This window comes from Ammodytes marinus, assembly GCF_949987685.1.
Source record: "Ammodytes marinus genome assembly, chromosome: 3".
Lineage (NCBI taxonomy): Eukaryota > Metazoa > Chordata > Actinopteri > Uranoscopiformes > Ammodytidae > Ammodytes > Ammodytes marinus.
The window spans coordinates 10,724,793-10,744,438 of record NC_137232.1 but is presented as its reverse complement, the minus strand read 5'-3'; the positions used below and the strand labels follow the sequence as shown (position 1 = coordinate 10,744,438).

At 41.7% G+C, this 19,646-nt stretch overlaps 1 protein-coding gene across 1 annotated transcript; it reads left to right on the top strand.

Annotated features, from left to right (window-relative positions):
* Positions 1-352: 352 nt before the first annotated feature.
* alp3 (alkaline phosphatase 3) lies at positions 353-17,654 on the top strand (the record flags this gene model as incomplete). Its single annotated transcript, XM_080053713.1, has 11 exons — positions 353-464; positions 828-943; positions 1,920-2,094; positions 5,293-5,465; positions 5,650-5,790; positions 6,660-6,729; positions 8,087-8,221; positions 11,541-11,732; positions 13,477-13,593; positions 14,551-14,837; positions 17,598-17,654. Exons 2-11 carry the CDS (start codon positions 830-832, stop codon positions 17,652-17,654), a joined length of 1,461 nt encoding a protein of 486 aa, XP_079909839.1. The 5' UTR covers positions 353-464; positions 828-829.
* Between the last annotated feature and the right edge of the window lie 1,992 nt (positions 17,655-19,646).

The window sequence follows — 19,646 nt, the reverse complement described above, 5'->3', positions numbered from 1 at the left end:
CCCCTTTGTTTACATACCCTTTGTTTACATGCCGTTAACAGAGCCTAGGGAGTGTATATTAACACCAGAATTATTTTCAGGGCACACATAGTAAGGACAGGTAGCAGAATCGTGATCAGATGTTCACTGGTTATGACAAAAAGTGATTTTGACAACAACTGTTCTCCAGGATGTTCTCCCAATATCTGGGGGCTGTCAGCATGTACACTCTCTGACCCCCATTGGGCCCCATGTTTGGTGCCCTTTATTTAAAAAATGTCGTCCATGCCCCTTTGAGAGTGTATGCATGCCTCTGGTTGGTTTCCACCCATAATCACATGGTTTCTGCTCTGTATGCTTGCCTATAGTTGAGGAGGAGAACCCAGAGTTCTGGAGGTCACAGGCCCGGCACACTCTGCAGGCAGCGTTGGACAGGAAGCTCAACACCAATGTGGCCAAAAACATCCTGTTCTTCCTCGGAGATGGTAGGCTTCACAACAACCTAATCAAACTGCATATGTAGACCCAGGAAAATAGTGTCTCACCTACTTTTTCTTTTTGATTTTTTGGCCCTAGTCTCTGTCTGTTTTACTAATGTGCAGTGCGCAACCAAACCAATATTTCAAAGTAAAGGAGATGTGACTTAGCACAGCGAGACTTTGATCTTTTTAGCAAGAGCACACCGCGCACAGACATTTCAATTACAGTGGGATTGAAGTTATGTGTTTACAGAGAGTGGAAACTAATAGAAGATGTGTTTGTGTGTGTGCGTGTGCGTGTGCGTGTGTGTGTTTGTGTGTGTGTGTGTGCGTGTGCGTGTGTGTGTGTTTTGTTATTTGGTGCATTAGGAATGGGCATCACAACCTACACGGCAGCTCGTATCCTCAAGGGACAGCTGCAGAACCAGACAGGGGAGGAGACAGTGATGACCATGGACACCTTCCCTAATGTGGGACTGGCCAAGGTACACACACACACACACACACACACACACACACACACACACACACACACACACACACACACACACACACACACACACACACACACACACACACACACAAATAAATGCCTAATGCATTCATAACCTCTCATTAATATAATCCAGGAGAGCAACCTACTGCCAACACATCACCCATGGGTGCTCGCACAAATTTGTCATCTTGTCATATCGAGTCAGTTTTATTCATATAGCCAAAAAAAACACACTTTTTCCTCAGTGGGCTTTACAATCTGTACATTATGACACCCACTATGCTTAGACCCTCATGTGAATACAAATGTGATGATAGGCCCTGTGGCCATATATCTGCTGTGTGAGATGTGTGACTGTATGCATATGAACTGGAAAGTTGATTTATGTGTGTATTCATCATAGTACAAGTGAAAAATAAATGTGTTGCAGTATTGCATCAAATGTATTCTGCCTTCCAAAGCAAACCCTGTGAACCCTCCTGCCATTACTCTGCATTAGCATTATTTTTAATTCAAAGTTATAACACATAGTTTTTTCAAATATCTCATTACTGTAAGACTATTAAGAAAAGATAATGCAAAATAGATCCAATTAAATGCGAGACAATAAATAAAAGGAGAACAAATTAATTTGTCAAGAAAACAAAAAGAGACTTTGACGGTTCATTGTTATGGCTCCATTTGCTTCATAGTAAACAGTTTTGTAATTGTTGCTTGATGCCCCATTTGCTCCGTCAATTATTATATTATATTCTATTTTTCTTTTTCTCGTTATCATTATTTTCTGCTACAAGAGCAATTTTCCACACAGAGGGAACATTAAAGTTAATTTTGTCCAGCCGTATAATTTGTTCAAGCTTGGATCTTTGTGTGTGTGTGTGTGTGTGTGTGTGTGTGTGTGTGTGTGTGTGTGTGTGTGTGTGTGTGTGTGTGTGTGTGTGTGTGTGTGTGTGTGTGTTGTGCAGACCTACAGTGTGGATTTCCAGATAGCAGACAGTGCAGCCACGGCCACGGCCTATCTGTGTGGAGTGAAGACCAACCTGAACACAGTGGGAGTTAATGCTGCAGCTCGCAACGGAGTCTGCAAGACACAGATGGGCAACGAAGTCACGTCCATCCTCAAGTGGGCCAAAGATGCCGGTAAGACCACCACTCTACCATGTTAAAAAATAAATAAGAAAATACTATGGTTTTATACTATGGTCTTACCCACTCACATTATCTAGAAATACTCACTGTTTCACAAAGTGTGCACTATATGAGCTGGCTGAACAGTCACCCCAATATCATACAGTATTATCATATTATCCCTCTATAACCATCTTAGTCCAATGCTGTAATATGAAATGATACCTGGTATTATGACATATACATACAGAGATGAGCAATCCATATCAGCAGATTTACTCCATTGACATAAAACCACTGCTTCTAAAAGCACTTTCTTGATGAATGAACTACTTTATTACCACTTATAGAGTGAATGGATTGGCCAAAAAAACAACAAACCGATTTGTCACTATGTAAGAAAATACAGTAGCCTAGATGATAGAGAAAATATACCTCAAACTCAGGTAAAAACCAACACATATAAGACAATAGTAAAGCATTACAAATTACGACAACATTTATACGCACACACTGTACGTTACTGAGGGAATAACAATGTATTCAAACTATGCTGAGATTGAAGTGACAAATGGGATTGTGTGACTCTTTGCCGGGGAGCAGGTAGATATGACACTGCTCTGTCGTGTCACACTTGAGTTCTGGATCCCCCTGGCATGAAGAAGAATCCCTCAGGTCTTACACAGCCTCAGCTAAACCCCAGTGTTGCAGCTGAGCACTCTGGTGTGAACAGCACTTCCCCTGTCAGCGCAGGAATACACAGGTTCACCTGGGAGAAGAAGCAGGGGCCGCCGCAGGTTACACTGCAGGATATGTGATAGTCAGGGAAGAAGCACCTTCACTCTTATCATGTTCCTGTGTTATCAACGGCCATACATTTTTTAAAACACACACACACACGCACACAGGTACGTGTGCAAACATGCACGCACACGCACACACACACACACACACACACACACACACACACACACACACACACACACACACACACACACACACACACACACACACCACACACACACACAGTGCGACATGGCCTTGACCTCTGCACAGCACAACACACAAGAGACTGACACTGATGTGTGTGTGACTTTGCGTATATGTTACGTAGTACATGGAAGTTCCCAACCTGTAGGCCTTGACTGCTGGGGGGTTGCAGGGTAAAGTATTCGTCTCACCTTGCTGCATTGATGTACAGGTGTACTGCAGGACCCTGGGACATCACTGGTAGTGGGCGTGGTTACAGGTAACAGAGCACATTTCTGACCACACCCATCAGTGAGATTCCTAAAATACCAAATACATCTGGGACGCATAAAACAAATGCAATTTGTCTTTCAAAGATACAACCTAGGTTGAAACCTAACATCATCATCATCATCATCATCATCATCATCATCATCATCATCATCATCATCATCATCATCATCATCATCATCATCATCATCATCATCATCATCATCATCATCATCATCATCATCATCTTCAACCACTTATCCGGAGTCAGGTCACGGGGGCAGCAGCTTGAGCAGGGAACCCCAAACTTCTCTTTCCCAGGTCACATCAACCAGCTCTGACTGGGGGATCCCGAGGCGTTCCCAGGCCAGTGTGGAGATATAATCTCTCCACCTAGTCCTGGGTCTTCCCCGAGGCCTCCTTCCAGCTGGACGCTCCTGGAACACCTCCGTAGGGAGGCGCCCCGGGGGCATCCTTACCAGATACCCGAACCACCTCAACTGGCTCCTTTCGACGCAAAGGAGTAGCGGCTCTGCCCCGAGTTCCTCACGAATGACTGAGCTTCTCACCCTATCTCTAAGGGAGACGCCAGCCACCCTCCTTTGGCCGCTAGTACCCGCAATCTCGTTCTTTTGGTCGTTACCCAGCCTTCATGACCATAGGTGAGGGTAGGGACGAAGATCTACCGCTAGATCGAAAGCTTTGCCTTCCGACTCAGCTCTCTTTTCGTCACAACAGTGCGGTAAAGCGAGTGCAACACCGCCCCTGCTGCTCCGATTCTCCGGACAATCTCACGCTCCATTGTTCCCACGCTCGCAAAACAAAACCCAGAGGTACTTGAACTGCTTCACTTAGGGTAAGGACTCATTCCCTACCTGTAGTAGACAATCCATCGCTTTCCCGCTGAGCACCATGGCCTCAGATTTAGAGGTGCTGATCCTCATCCCAACCGCTTCACACTCGGCAGTGAAACCTAACATTTCAGCAGTGTATATATGTATAGCTTTGATTGGAAAGTGTTGAAAGAAACTGAATATAGTGTCATTGGGAAATGGTCTAACTCCAAGCTGGTTAGAGCAACTGTCGCTTCCAGCCCATTCATCTGAGTGAATCGATGTCTGCCACAGTGTCCTATGTATACGGCCAGCAGGGGGGCTTTAAAGTGGATTTAAATAGTGTTGTGCATCAAGCTGGTTAAGGGGACAATAAGTATGTTTACCACCTCATACTTCAACATAATCTAATATACAGGATCTGCCTGGGGGTTGAAGATGTGCTTGATTAATGGCTCTACCAACTCCCTGCCAGCCGCTCAGACATGTTGTCTTTCTTTTTTTCTTTTTTTTTTCTTTGGCATTTTTATGCTTTATTGATAAAGTAGAGACAGGGTTGAAATGGGGCAGAGAGGGGAGTGACATGCAGAGAACGACCGCGGGCTGGAATCGAACCCGGGTCCGCTGCTGGCCGAGGCCCATGGGGGGGACGCCCTACAAACTGAGCTAAGGGCGCCCCCATGTTGTCTTTCTTAACTGAAACCTCATTCACATATTATAGAGACATACGGGCCCAGAGCATATTCTGTATGTAAATGCCTTTGTATGTCTAGTCAGCAATTCTGAAGAACCCTTGTTGTCAAAATCCCTTTTTGTTAAAATCAGTGAATATCTCTTCACAATCCACTACCTGTCTGTACTGTTTGTGTGCGCTGATAGAAAATCTGGTGTTTGTACATAGCTTAGGCTCTGTAAACTGGTATGTAAACAAAAGGGGCCCACCATAGCAGAGTTATGTTTACAGAGCCTCCTTGGCTGTGTATTCTTATCTATTTCAACGCGCACACAGTATATGGATACGTAGCGGATTGTGATTAGATATTCACTGATTTTGACAAAAAAAGTGGCTTGACAACAAGCGTTCTCCAGAATAGCAATACTACACCTGTATTAAGCATGGAACAAATGTATCTCGTAGGCAAGTCTGTGGGCATCGTGACAACCACGCGGGTTCAACATGCCACGCCAGCCACCACCTACGCCCACAGTGCCAGCAGGAAGTGGTACAGTGATGCTGACATGCCCGCTGGCGCCAAGAAGGAGGGCTGTACCGACATCTCCTCCCAGCTCCTCAAAAACACTGACATAGATGTAAGGTTCACCATACCTCCCATTATTCAATAATATTCTACTACTGGATTATGTTGTAGAGCGTTACATTATATTTAAATGTGTGTGTGTGTGTGTGTGTGTGTGTGTGTGTGTGTTTGTGTGTGTGTGTGTGTGTGTGTGTGTGTGTGTGTGTGTGTGTGTGTGTGTGTGTGTGTGTTCCCAGGTGATCATTGGCGGTGGTAGAAAGTACATGACCCCTCAGGGCACCAAGGACCCAGAGTACCCAATGGATTTCTCCTCCAATGGCAAACGAAGAGATGGACGCAACCTCATCGACGAGTGGCAAAAGATGAAAGTTGGAAAGGTGAAAGTTGTGTTTAACACAGGGACACAGTGACCCAGAAGACCCAATCTTAATCACAGCAACAGCATCAGGGAGGATGCAAAATTACAAAATATAATGGTAATTGTTGCAAGGCAGCAAGCTGTGAAATCAAAAGACTTGAGTGAACAAGTGCATTTGATTTTGGGAATAGGTGGAGGCAATGATAAGTTATAAATTAGCAGAAGTTCCATCTGGTTTGAGAGTAGTTTCTACAGTACACACAATACATGGTTTGGGTTACCAACTGACCTTTTAAGATGTCAATCCTCTAGAAACAGAGATAGCATTTAGTTTGGGGCGAGGGCGTTCTTTACTTTTACATGAAAATATAATTAGCTGTCTTTTTTTTCAGTATTATAAAATAAACGCATGATGTGAGTAAATTGGTACCACATGTATTAACATGGACCCTTTATGCATGGAAGGGTTTGACATTACAATCACCAGAATTACTTTCTTCATTGTAACCCCTATGTGATTTTCTCATGTTAAAGACATTTAGGCATACATACAACATCTGTTATCAATATTGTCATGAGAAGTGATATCTGCTTAAAGAGTCTAATATTATCGGCATTGGCATCTTTGTATACAATATTGAAATCCATGTATCACAGATCTTTTGACAATCACACGCTTTAAAATTGCGCATGAACTCACAGATTGTAAACAAAAACACTGTTGGGTTAGAGAAGGTCTCTGTATCTGTGGACGGTGTACTGATAGAATAGAAGTTGAGTCATACAGCAAGACAGAGAAAAATCTCACAACAAGCACAAAGACTTTTACTATCTTCCTCCCACTCAGAATGTGTGAGTGTGAATGTGTATGTGCTGTGTGTCACACAGGTAGCCCGCTATGTGTGGAATCAAACTGATTTCAGTGCTGTTGACCCTGAAAGCACAGATTACCTCATGGGTGAGTTTTTTAATTGCACCTTCCTTCGCACAGCCTTGAAGGCAACGCATTCCCATTATGACCTTGAAGAACACAACATCAACAGGCCCGTAGTGTGTCCTTGGTTCATTCATTCTGTTTCTCCTTTCATAGTAGTGATGTACTAGTACATTATGGTTTACCTCAACCTTATCTACTGTACCTGACCTTCATAATGTTTAAAAGGTGCAAAAAACCTTCAGCATTTATCAAACGCGTGTGACATTCAGCTGTTATTTTCATATTATTGTGATTGCTAAAGCCTATTTTTACTATACCCTGGTGACTGTATGTGCTGAGTGGAGTATCTCATACCACTTTGGATGGGTATCCACTGAATAATGTGCAGCCATGTCTCTCCTAAGTTGACTGCAGGTAACTATAGCGACAAAATGTTTGCCTACTAACTAAAGAAATAATTCGACATTAAGATAATTCTAAAGCCCTACCTGAAACAGTAGTGCTAGCCACCTGATGAATGATAAGTCTAATATTCACTCTATTTTTTGGTCTCAAACGTTTGAATCCTTAGATGATAAATGCTCCTCTATGTTCACCACACCATGCTAGTTGTTAACTCTGTCTACAGTTTGGTGCAGGGTGGAAACAAAGTGTTGCTTGGATGTAGGGCTACTGTATCATTATGCCAGTGTCTTCTTTTGGGATGTGCGCGGGTGGGGAGGAAGTGTATAGAGGGTTAGTCATCATGTGCCCACTTGCCACTTTATACAGACTCAAATTGTACCCTAACCCTTTACACTTTGGTGTATCACTTCCGGTGTGCTCAAAATAGTATGAGATGGAGGTGGAGGGTGGGACTTTTTCTTCCTGCTTGCTGCCCCATTGTGGGCTGATAAAACTGACATACTGTATTTTATTTTATTTATTTATTGTATGGCAAGAGAAGTACAGATAAACGTGTTGTACATCATATTTTCTTAATTTTTCCCTCAGTCCTGAGGTTCCAACTAACACATGGCTTACAGACACAATACTAAACACACAGATAACAACCAGCACATGACAGAATACATTACATATACAATGTATAAAATGTGTGCACAAAAATAAATAAATAACTGAAAATGCAACAATTAATATAGAGAAATTGATGAATACACACACACACACACACACACACACACACACACACACACACACACACACACACACACACACACAAACTAAATAATAATAAATAATTCATTATGTCAACAAACTCTTACAGTTGATCAAAGTGGTTGAGTGGTTAAAGTATGAACATACTGTATTTTTACATTCATTTTAATAAATCAAATACAAAACGTGACTTTTGATTGGTCCTCCTCTCTCCTTACAGCTCTGTTTGAACCTGGTGACCTGCGGTTTGAGGCGGAGAGGGATCCAAACATGGACCCGTCCATCGTGGAGACCACGGAGAAGGCCATCCGCATCCTCCAGAAAAACCCCAAAGGCTTCTTCCTGCTAGTGGAGGGTGAGGACAACAGCTTTACTAAGTCTCCTTCCACACACACACACACACACACACACACACACACACACACACACACACACACACACACACACACACACACACACACACACACACACACACACACACACACACACACACACACACACACACACACACCAAACACACTCTCCCTATCTCTAAATCGGTCAAAGGTCAGGGTAATAATGTCATCCCAAAAGAGGTGACGGCTTTCTGCTTAAAATAGAGGAAAAACACAACACACGGCCGGTCTAATTGGATCGATTGAATTATTGATCCTGTTGTATTCACAAAAGGGCACCCGGGTGGCAATTAAATGACTCCGCCAGTCAATTGTGATTTACTAAAAACACTGTGTTACATGTCTTTACAGTTATATAATTGATGGTTTCATCACTTTACGTACATTGAGTTTGTTTAGGGTGATCGTCAGGATATCTGCCGTATTATAGCGAACTCCTCCAAAATAGGCAATCAGGGAACTCTGTGTGTACCTGCAGTGGGTCCGATAATTTGACATTGATTCTGCAAACAGCTCAATGAGTTTGCCGCAGTGTGTGTGTGTGTGTGTGTGTGTGTGTGTACGGTGTGTACGGTGTGTGTGTGTGTGTGTGTGTACGGTGTGTGTGTGTGTGTGCTATTAGCAGAGTGTGCTAGTCTCATGTGTGTCTGTTCAGTGGGCCCTATACTCATCCATCTCTCTCCCTTTTTAATCTGAGGCAGCTGCCTAGGGACTCCATGGTGCTGCTGGAGTGTCTACACAATGACTTTAAAAATAACAAGTCAATGTATAAATAGAAGCCGGCATATGCTGCACACCCAATTACTGACAGCTCACTGCGACCACAAAACTTATCAACCCGAAGTCTACTTGACTGTTCAATACAGGGCTCTGGTGGAGAGGACAGGAGCAGAACAATGTGCTAAAATAATAATACATGAGCTCTATCTGTCAGACAGAGGGTCCATATAAAATAATAACATGATGGAGCTAGTGTCTGTCCCCAAATCTATGTTTTATTCCTGGAGAAATTTCAAGGACTCACTCGGAGATGAATACAGTTGTCTGCTCGCCTCTAACACTATAAAGGGATTGCATTTTAGCTGATCCCAAAAGGCTCAACGTTGGAGTACACCTCACATCTGCTGTATACAGGATACCGATTGTCCATTTTTTTGAATGTCCAGTTTTGACAGCTCATTAAAGTTACAGTTCACTCTTCCAATCTCAGTGAGACAAGCCCCAAGTCGGCAGTCAATTTAGAGTTCCAATTCAAGGCTCCAAGTCATTTGTGATTAGTTTTTAAGACCAGTGTTGAATCTTCAAAGTCAAGTCTGATGTAAGTTGAAGATTCATTTGAGAACAAGTGTAGTCTTATGTCATTGTGGGAAAGGCTAGCTGGTCAACATATTGATTTCATATTGATGGAGTGATTATACTCAGTGGGCCAGAAACATCACTCCAATCAAATGCTAATATAGTGGAATCAGCAATTCTGGATATGTACAATAATTCAATCCATCAAATTAGACCAGCCATGTGTTGTTTTTCCTCAATTTTCTAAAAGAGCCGTCACCTCTATGGGGATTCCATTAACCGACCTTTGACCTATACAAGGCGGAGTAAGCGAAAGCGATTCAGGAGAATGCTTTCGTCAAAATGACTTTCGGTCGAAATCGGTCAATATCTCCTCACGTTCACAAAAAGGTGTTCCGCAGAATCTCAGTGGCAGTGGTTTGCTATCACATTAAAGCCAGTCAAATTGGAGTCTAATGTAATTTGAGTACAAGTTCCAAGTTAGAAGTCTGAAGTCCTGTTACTATAGCAAGCCTCAAGTCATGGTCATATGTTTTCAGAGGCAAACTGTTCATCAATTGCACATCTTTAAGGTCTCTGGATGCTGTCCATTAATGTTAACAGTCATCAAGCGTCAAAAGTTGGACAGCAGTCATATCCATGTCTCAGTTATATGGCTCTACTGTGTTTACTATTTACTGTGGTAAATGGTAAATGGACTTGTATAGCGCTATATCTCCGTTTATCACAGACTCAAAGCGCTTTACATTGTTTTTTGTACACATTCACCCAGTCACACACACATTCATACACCGATAGCAGCAGCTACCACGCAGGGTAGGCTTAGCACTAGGGTGCTAAGCTAACTAAGCTAACTATCGGGAGCAATTCGGGGTTCAGTGTCTTGCCCAGGGACACTTCGACATGTGGCGGGGAGATGGGGGATCAAACCTCCGACCCTGCACACCAGAGGCGAGCTCCCTACCCACTTCGCCACTACTGTGACACAGAAGTGGCCCAATCACATTTCTTTGTTAACAAAAGTTTTTAAATCTTTGTCTTACTACGTCAGGCTAATACAACGGACCAATGTGAAAATGAATCAGTGCTATCTGCTTTAATTAAAGTGTCACTGTTTCCTAAAACCAACCACTCTTTCTTTCTTCCTCACTCTGGAGGGAAGGAATCAATGGCCCTCTCCATCACTTTAAGTACCAAGCTTTACCAGACACCATTACTTCCTCCCTCTATTCTCCTCATTAAAGGTGCCATTTTTGAGAATGTTTGTTGACAAAATTACTTTTTGTCAAAATCAGAGAATATCTCCTCACGATGTGTAGGCGCGCTGAAAGAAACCCAGTGTTAATGCACAGCCTAGGCTCTGTAAAAGGGCATGTTGCTAGCTACGGTGGGCCCCCTGTGTTTACATACCCTTTGTTTACATACCAGTTAACAGAGCCTATAGACTGTGTATTAACACCAGATGTTCTTTAAGCGCACACACACAGTACGTACAGGTGGCAGTTCATGAGGTGATATTCACTGCTTTTGTCAAAAAGTGATTGGACAGCAAGATCACAATCACAATCACTGACTCCACTCTCTCTCTCTCTCTCTCTCTCTCTCTCTCTCTCTCTCTCTTTCAAATTCAAATTCAAATTCAAAAAGCTTTATTGGCAGGACTTTTCTGGTAAACAAACAGTGTTGCCAAAGCGTTACAATATTACAAATATTACAAATAATACAAATGATACAAAAAGAGAACATTCAGAACAGTATGTACATATAACAATATAATATTACAGACAGATGTTTATAATAAGATATAAAATGATATGGACAAGAATAATTACTTATTAATAATTAGGTTATCGATTATCATGAAAAAAAGAAAAGAAACAGTGAGGCCTGGTGTAGAATATCATTCCCTCATGTTGTGGCAAGCAGTCTCACTCTCTCTCTCTCTCTCTCTCTCTCTCCCTCCCTCTCTCCCTCTGTTGTCAGGTGGGCGTATTGACCAGGCTCACCACGCTGGCAGGGCGTACATGGCGCTCCACGAGGCGGTCGCCCTCAACTACGCCATAGCCAAGGGCCTGGAACTCACTGAGGAGCATGAAACTCTCACTGTGGTGATGGCAGACCACTCCCACCCCTTCACCTTCAATGGATACCCGTTTAGAGGGCAAAGCATTCTGGGTTAGTGTGGTATAACTGACTTCTTGTATTCAGACTTTTCCTCTAAAATGTGTTGACATGTGATATTTCAGGGTGTGTTGTGTTGATTTGGCACCGAAACCATGGTAAATCAGCTCACTCCTTTTGTTCCCCCCGCCACCTGACGAGAGAGCTGACATTCCTCCTTTTTTCTTCTCTCCATCCATCCATTCCCCCCTCCAGGTGTGTTTGTTTCCCATGACAATAGACACCCCAAGGTGGCATTTTGTGCTTGTTGTTTGTGTGTGTGTGTGTGTGTGTGTGTGTGTGTGTGTGTGTGTGTGTGTGTGTGTGTGTGTGTGTGTGTGTGTGTGTGTGTGTGTGTGTGTGTGTGTGTGTGTGTGTGTGTGTGTGTGTGTGTGTGTGTGTGTAGGTCTTTCAGTGTGTGTGTGTGTGTGTGTGTGTGTACGCCTATGCCACCAGCAGCTTGACATTTCCTCTGCTTTCTCTCCCCGGCAATTACAGCCCGGGTAAACACACGTAGCTGGCAGCTTTTCTCTCCCTCGCCTTGCTATTTCAGTCCCTCCATTTCTCCTCGTCTCTCCTCCTCCTCCTGCCTGTCTCTGGCCGTCCACACTGACACCTCTCTCCCTCTCTCTCTCCCTCCCTCTTTCTCTCTCTCTCTCTCTCTCCCTAAGTTCCCCTCACTCTGTCAGCCTTTTTCTCACCTGTTTATCTCTCTTTGGAGCTTGTCTTTATCAACCTTACTTACTCCTTACCTCTGTTCCGTCTGTGTCTCTCCGTCACTGTCCCCTCTTCTTAACCTGGAAACATAGGGCGAGACACTGAATAGGGTAACATTTGTAACTTGTAAGATATCATCACACAACTTTGCAACATCGATAACTTACATAAATGACACTACATTACATAATCATTTAGCTGTCACTTTGATCAAAAAGCCACTTCCAATAAGTGCATTCCACCGTGAGGGTACAAACCCATGAACGGCAAGGATCAAGTAAGTACATTAGCTTCAAATAAGCCAAACTTCAAAAGTGCCACATATAAGGGCAATTATGAAAAAAATAAAAATAAAACCATCATCAACATCTTCTTAGCCAAGTTGCAGTCGAAACTAATGTGTTTTTTAGCCATGCCCTGGATATGAGCTGGGCCCGATCCATTCTCAGCACGGTATACGCAAGTACCAGTGTGTTGAAGTGTGTTTACTAGGTAATTAAAAAAAGTACTTGCAGAGTCATTTATTTCTAGGATGAAGACTATAACCATCTCATAAATATTTCCACCCTGTCCAGGTAAAAAAAAATCCTAGGGAAAAGAATGATATTTTTAGCGATTTTTTTGGCATGAAGAGAAGATAAAATCCAGACCACAAACACATACATCCCCCTTCAAGGCTTGTGTTATGTGGTGGCGTCCCCGCTCTCTCTTTACTGTTGTATCCTCATTTTACCCTCCTCCCCCTCCTCCTCCGAGCGGTGCTGCAGTGATTAATGTGCTCGTGAAACTCTGAGCTCTTCATCAGTGGCCAAATTTGCCAAGATAATGGCTCATCTGGAGAGACACCCACCACCCTCTAGACCTCCTACAGCCCACTGGGGACCCAGAGAAGCCTCCTATTGTGTGTGTGTGTGTGTGTGTGTGTGTGTGTGTGTGTGTGTGTGTGTGTGTGTGTGTGTGAACACTTGAGGCAGAAAAAAAAACTGAAAAATGCAAAAGGTAAATCAAAGACAATGTTTAATGCTCTTGCTGTATTTTGCAGGTAAATCTCCGCTGTGGGCTGCAGACATGCTGCCTTACACCACACTGATGTATGGCAACGGACCCGGACACAAACTCACCGGTGGCAAGCGTCCAGACATCCGCGATGTTGACACTAGTAAGACCCACTCATTACTCCCTTGTTTTCATCAAAAGCCGTGTCATTTTCTTTGTTTATCAAACGCAGAAAGGCTAGAAACACACAATGGGAATTAGTGAACAATTTAAAAACAACTGGGATAACCTTTGAATTTGACCCCACTGTGTTTCAATCCATGTCCTTAGATACAACATAACCTTTCCTTTGTAATATAATCAGTTGCACTTACTCTTTACTCTGACATTTTTCTGTGATTCAATTTGTATTCAAAGACAGACAGAAAGTGACAGTTCTGCTAGGCTAATATGACAACGAAAGTCAATTGATAGGGATGTTACTGATCGTCTTGTAAAATGAAAGCAGTCTATTTAGAAAGTGTTCCTCTTTTTACCTTCAACCCACGTGGATGATTAGAATTCCACCTCACAGTAATAAGAATTATTCTGTCACCGTTCAGTTAAAGCTGCATCAACTTAGTAACATACACATCATCATTTCATCCATAGTTCATTTAGAAATCCGGGGAAACACTTTACAATAGGGAACATTAATTAACGACTTAGTTGATGAGTAATTAGAATGAACTAAGCATTGAACTAACAGTGATGCCTAGTTAATGGTTAACTAAGCATTAGTTAACTAAACATAGGTCATGCTTAACCAAGCATAAACTAGCCGTTAATTAATGTGCCCTTACCGAAATCTGCTTTAAAGTCAGCTAACCGGCTCCATGCCGATATAATGTAATAGAAGTGCACTTTTTGATTGATTGATTTATTTGCACAATAAAAAAACATAGACCACATCATTCTAAAATATATAAATATACATACACAGAAACATTTAAAAAAGAAACCAATTGTTGTATGTATTGAATAGATTGCTTGTTAAGGAAATCTCACCTCAAAGGTTGTTGGACTGCCACGTTTGCCAAATGAATTGAATATAAGATTTCAGATTTTTTTCTTTTTCCAGAAACCAAAGACTACGTGCAGCTGTCTGCCGTGCCCACAGAATCGGCCACCCACAGCGGGGAGGATGTGGCGGTGCTGGCCCGGGGACCCATGGCACATCTCTTCCAGGGGGTGAATGAGCAGAACTACATTGCCCACGCCATGGGCTACGCTGCCTGTGTGGGGGCCGACCAGAGGCACTGCCAGGGGGGTGGCCAAACTCAACCAACCTACACCAGCGACTTCAACGCAGCCGGGTCAGCTAAGGGCTCGGCGGCTTTGCTCAGTAGCCTCCTCGGTCTGTTGCTGGTACTAGCCTACTAGTGTTGATGTAAGAGGCCTGTCCCCTAGTAAATGCATTGGCGTACAAGTTTAGATTTTAAATTTTTTCATGATTTAAATTAATGCAGAGAAGAGTAATTGGTTTATTGTTGTCGCCTAGTATGCACAATGTATTAAAAAACAACCCTCTCTCTTTCTCTCCACCTCCACCTTTCTGAATACCTGTGTTTAAATACAATACAATAACGGGTGACAAATGCAAAGGTTTTTTTTTAGCACTACACTATGAAAACAGTTTCTAGTGGAAACCCAAACATCGATTTCGAACCTGAAAATGAGCACAATATGTCATCTTAAGAACCTAATGAATGTAAATGTATCTTGTTTCTACTTTGACCGTCAATGAACTGCCCGTATCATACCAATAAAAGCCTTGAACATAGAGTTGGTTTTCTTACTTTATCAATATAAGCTGTTGTATACATACATACATACATACATACATACATACATACATACATACATACATACATACATACATACATACATACATACATACATACATACATACATACATACATACATACATACATACATACATACATACATACATACATACATACATACATACATACATACATACATACATACATACATACCAGGGCTGTACGCTTATTTTTTTAGGTGGTAGCACTGGTGCTAGCAAGCAAAAAAATTCAGTAGCACAAAAATAAATTTGGTAGCACACAAAGTATGATCGAAAACTTGCATAACCTTAACCCTTGCATTTCACTGTAATTACCTTTGAGCATCTCATCTTGGTCTCCTTTGAGATTCTCAATTAATATTATATCCTAGTGTGTGCAGTAATAATTGTAGAAGAATGAATAGGGGTGCACTGATTGCAATTTAGACAAAATAATCTAACCTGCCAATTGCAATTTTTTGCTGATTCAGAATAATTTTTCCCCATAAAAATAATATCTATATCTATATATGTTTTGTATATACATATAATTATTATATTAATAATAATAAACATTTTTAGAAAATGTCCTTCTGTTAATTAAAACCAAACTTTAAAACATTAATCAATCAAAACTGCGATCAAAACTGTCGCACTGTACAGCCCTGCATACATACGTACACGTATAATGGATCTCTTTACAGCTAATCCTTGAATTAACCAAACAAATTCAATCCTGCTAATATGAAGTTACATGTTTTTCTTTTGGACAAGCAGGTGTCTGCACATGGATGCTACAGAATACATGTGTCATGGAATGTTCCTCCCCTAGCACATTTAAAAGGAATCCACTAATTAGTTTTCTTGGAGGGAGTTAGATGAGAATATGTATACCTTTTTCAAATCCGAGCTCTTTAAGTATGGAGCTAGGAAACAGGAGTATCTGTTGGTTGCTTGGCAACCTGACAATGACACTGGTTGCCAAAAAGTAGTTCCTGCATCTAACGCCCAGTTCTATCACCGCTTGCTGTTTTTACATTCCTCTTTTGGGTACAGGCACTACAAGTATGAACCCATCTCAAGATACATTATTCATCAGTATATTTACTGATATTTCAAAATGAGTGTTTTCATTCCAAGCTGCTTACATACACACATTTCCTCAGGCTTCTCTTGGAAAAAGCTTGCCAGCAGTACATCATGTATATTTAAAGAATACAGCATATGTCAGACCATATTCGCACCACTGTGAGGGAGATTTATTTTGCTTTAGGATCCGATGAAGCGGTAATCAATCAGGCCACAAGTAGATTTTTTAGTAAAGGCTGTTTTATTGAACGTTTGGCCAGACTCAGGTAAACTAAAGTCTGCTCCGAGACAAAGACAGACACAGCTATAAGTGGTATATAATGACATAAATGGATAAATAAGAGCATATACACTTACCATTGATCATGCAAAAAAACAAACATTTCTCATTTCACTTTCTAAAAGCTATAATTTTCAACATGAGTGCAGATGACCCTTCCATTCATTCAGTTTATCCTCTCTTCCAATATCCGCAGTGCTAATTGAGTTTGGAGGACTCTGGGTTTTGATGATATTACTACAGCAGTCCATTAATAATGCAGAATATTTAAAGATCAACTATTTTTATCTTCAGGTGACAGATTGTGGTAATTATTTGAGCCATATGTTGGGGGTTTGGAGTTTATTATTATAACCTGATTTTGACTCTCCTTGTACTCATTTAGACTGGCTGGAGGCCATCTTTTTTTTGCGTCAGATGATGAGCCTGCTTTCTTCTTTTACACACACACAGTCAGTGGTGACTCATCTATGTATCATATGGTGGAGCTCAACAGCTTGAGAGGACATACAAGGAAAGTGTTGTTTCTCTTTAAAACCGTCCCATCATTTGGACATTCAGTATCCTCAATACATGAACAGATACAGATTGGATCCTTTTATTTGAGTATTTTCAAAGGTTAGAGTGCATCAGGAAAATAATCAGTTACATTCACTCAATTTCTATACCTCAGTACAAATTTGAGTTTTGATTTACTTAAAGACATAGTGCGTAACCTTCAAAACTAAATAAAACTGAAAAAAAGTTTTTGATTGAATTGGAGATGCTGTTACTTATTGTAACACAACTCAAATCCCAAATTTAAACTGAAATAATAAGTACTGTGGGAATTTTCAGAACGCTCCTTTGTTTTCCTTGTTCTAGTGTTTTTCCACTATCCCTCTGCTCCACATGAACACACCTGTCTGTCAAAGCTCCCCTGCTCCTCCCCTGCTCACTGCGTCTCCTGCAGGGCCCACACACTGCCTGCTGGCCTGAAGCCCTGAGGGGACAGGACGTCTCCTCCTGAGGCAGGGTCTCTCTTTCTCTTTCTCTCTCTCTCTCTCTCTCTCTCTCTCTCTCTGTCTTTGTCTCTCTCTCTGTCTCTCTCACTGTCTCTGTCTCTGTCTTTCTCTCTCTCTCTCTCTCTCTCTCTCTCTCTCTCATTCAATTCAATTCAATTCAATTCAATTCAATTCAATTCAATTCAATTAAATTCAATACAAAATGGGCTTTATTGGCATTAAAGTTAAAAAAAACAATATTGCCAAAGCAAAGCATTAAATACAATACAATAAGTCGAAACAGTCTAAATCTGTCTGTCTGTCTGTCTGTCTGTCTCTCTCTCTTCCATTCTGTTCCTGTGCTCAGTCAGACACTCCTCCAAAGCCATGGTGTCCTCATGACCTGTTCCTCTGGTGTTCCTCTCCAAGACGTCATGTCTGCAGGACATCTCCATGGAGATCTTCTTGCTCAGCACTGATGAGAACTGGATTGTTCTTGAACAGATATCGATTCAATTCAAACCACTTTATTTAATCCCACTAGGGGTCATTGTTAAGCTGTTCCATACACAAAACACATGTCACACAAGTACATTCAAACAGATACACAGAGGAAGTGAGATGCATAAGAACAATCCATAAATAAATAAGTACACATACTCTACAAGTGATATGCACAAACCACTTACCAAGACAACCAGGCATGCCAAGAACAATATAGGATAATTAATAGTGTATAAAAAAAAATGATTGAGGCTGTTTCTTTCGTTTAATGTGAGGCTGTGTGAAACCAGCAGATAAACCAAAAGCTTATGAGGTTCTCGATAAATGCTTGATAAAAACGATATTTGTCCTGCTAGGCTGAAGGCTTCAGTCTCACCGCTGCATGGCCTCGACCCTGTTGGCCTGATGTTCTATGTGCTTTTCAGGGCTCAGTGGAGCGGGGGACGGCTAGTTTTCTCTGCTTGAGTCAAATGCCTTTTTTTTTCTTTACGCTATCCAATCATTTTGCTTGACCGGCTCCAGCACTTGTGGCATTGGTGGCTCCAAGGGCGTAGGTTTTTGTTTGAAGATCATGGTTGACACAGTATAAGTGGGGGGTGGGGGGGATCTTGGGGGCGTCCCCCAATAACAACAAATGTCTTTATTAATGTAAATATAATATAATATAATGCAGTAAGGCTCTCTGGCATTCTGTACGACTTTCAAATATCTATTCTTCTATATTGTTCAAAACTGTATGCACATTTAAAACATACCACATGTTTTGAGGTGTTTTTTTGTCTCTCAAGGCTCATGACGCAGTATGGTCCACTATAGGGGTGTCACAAGAATGGGGTTATCGTTCATATTTTTTTGAGGAAGACAAACTTACCTCTTCTAAATATTGAAGGGGACATATGCACCCACACTGAGTTGCAGCAGGCTTGATGACTGTCTGGTATTGAGCTATTTTATTATGGACTTTTATTTTATCCTCCGCAGACACGGCAGCCTGGGGTTTCTGCTTGACTTGACAGAAAACAAGTTCACCCTACACCGTATATTATCCACTGATGGTGTCAGTCCTTTGATTTGCACCAGAAGTTTGATTCATTTTATATTGAACCCCGGGCTCTCTCCTCCCTCGGTGCTACAGTTGCAAATGGAATACATGTCGGATTTATCAATGTGTCCAAAAGTTAAAGTGTTGCTGTTGTGACACACACTAGAATTACACTGTGGCAATATTTGGTTGTTTCATATCTGAAATACCCACTGCAGCGCTAATGGATGTCAGCCTAAATATTGGAACATATGAACAGGGGGAGAGGTGGATTATGTTTCAAGAGAAGTTTTTAGTTTATTTGTAGAGTTTTGATACTTTTTTTTTCTTCGGTGAAAACTTTCAATCCCTCACCATCTGAAATCAAGTTGAACACAACTGCAATAACCACTTACCACTTCAACATTTTCTTTTCTTTTTTTGCTCCGAGCAAAAATGAGGACAGTGCTGATAAAGATTGTAAAGTGTGTCA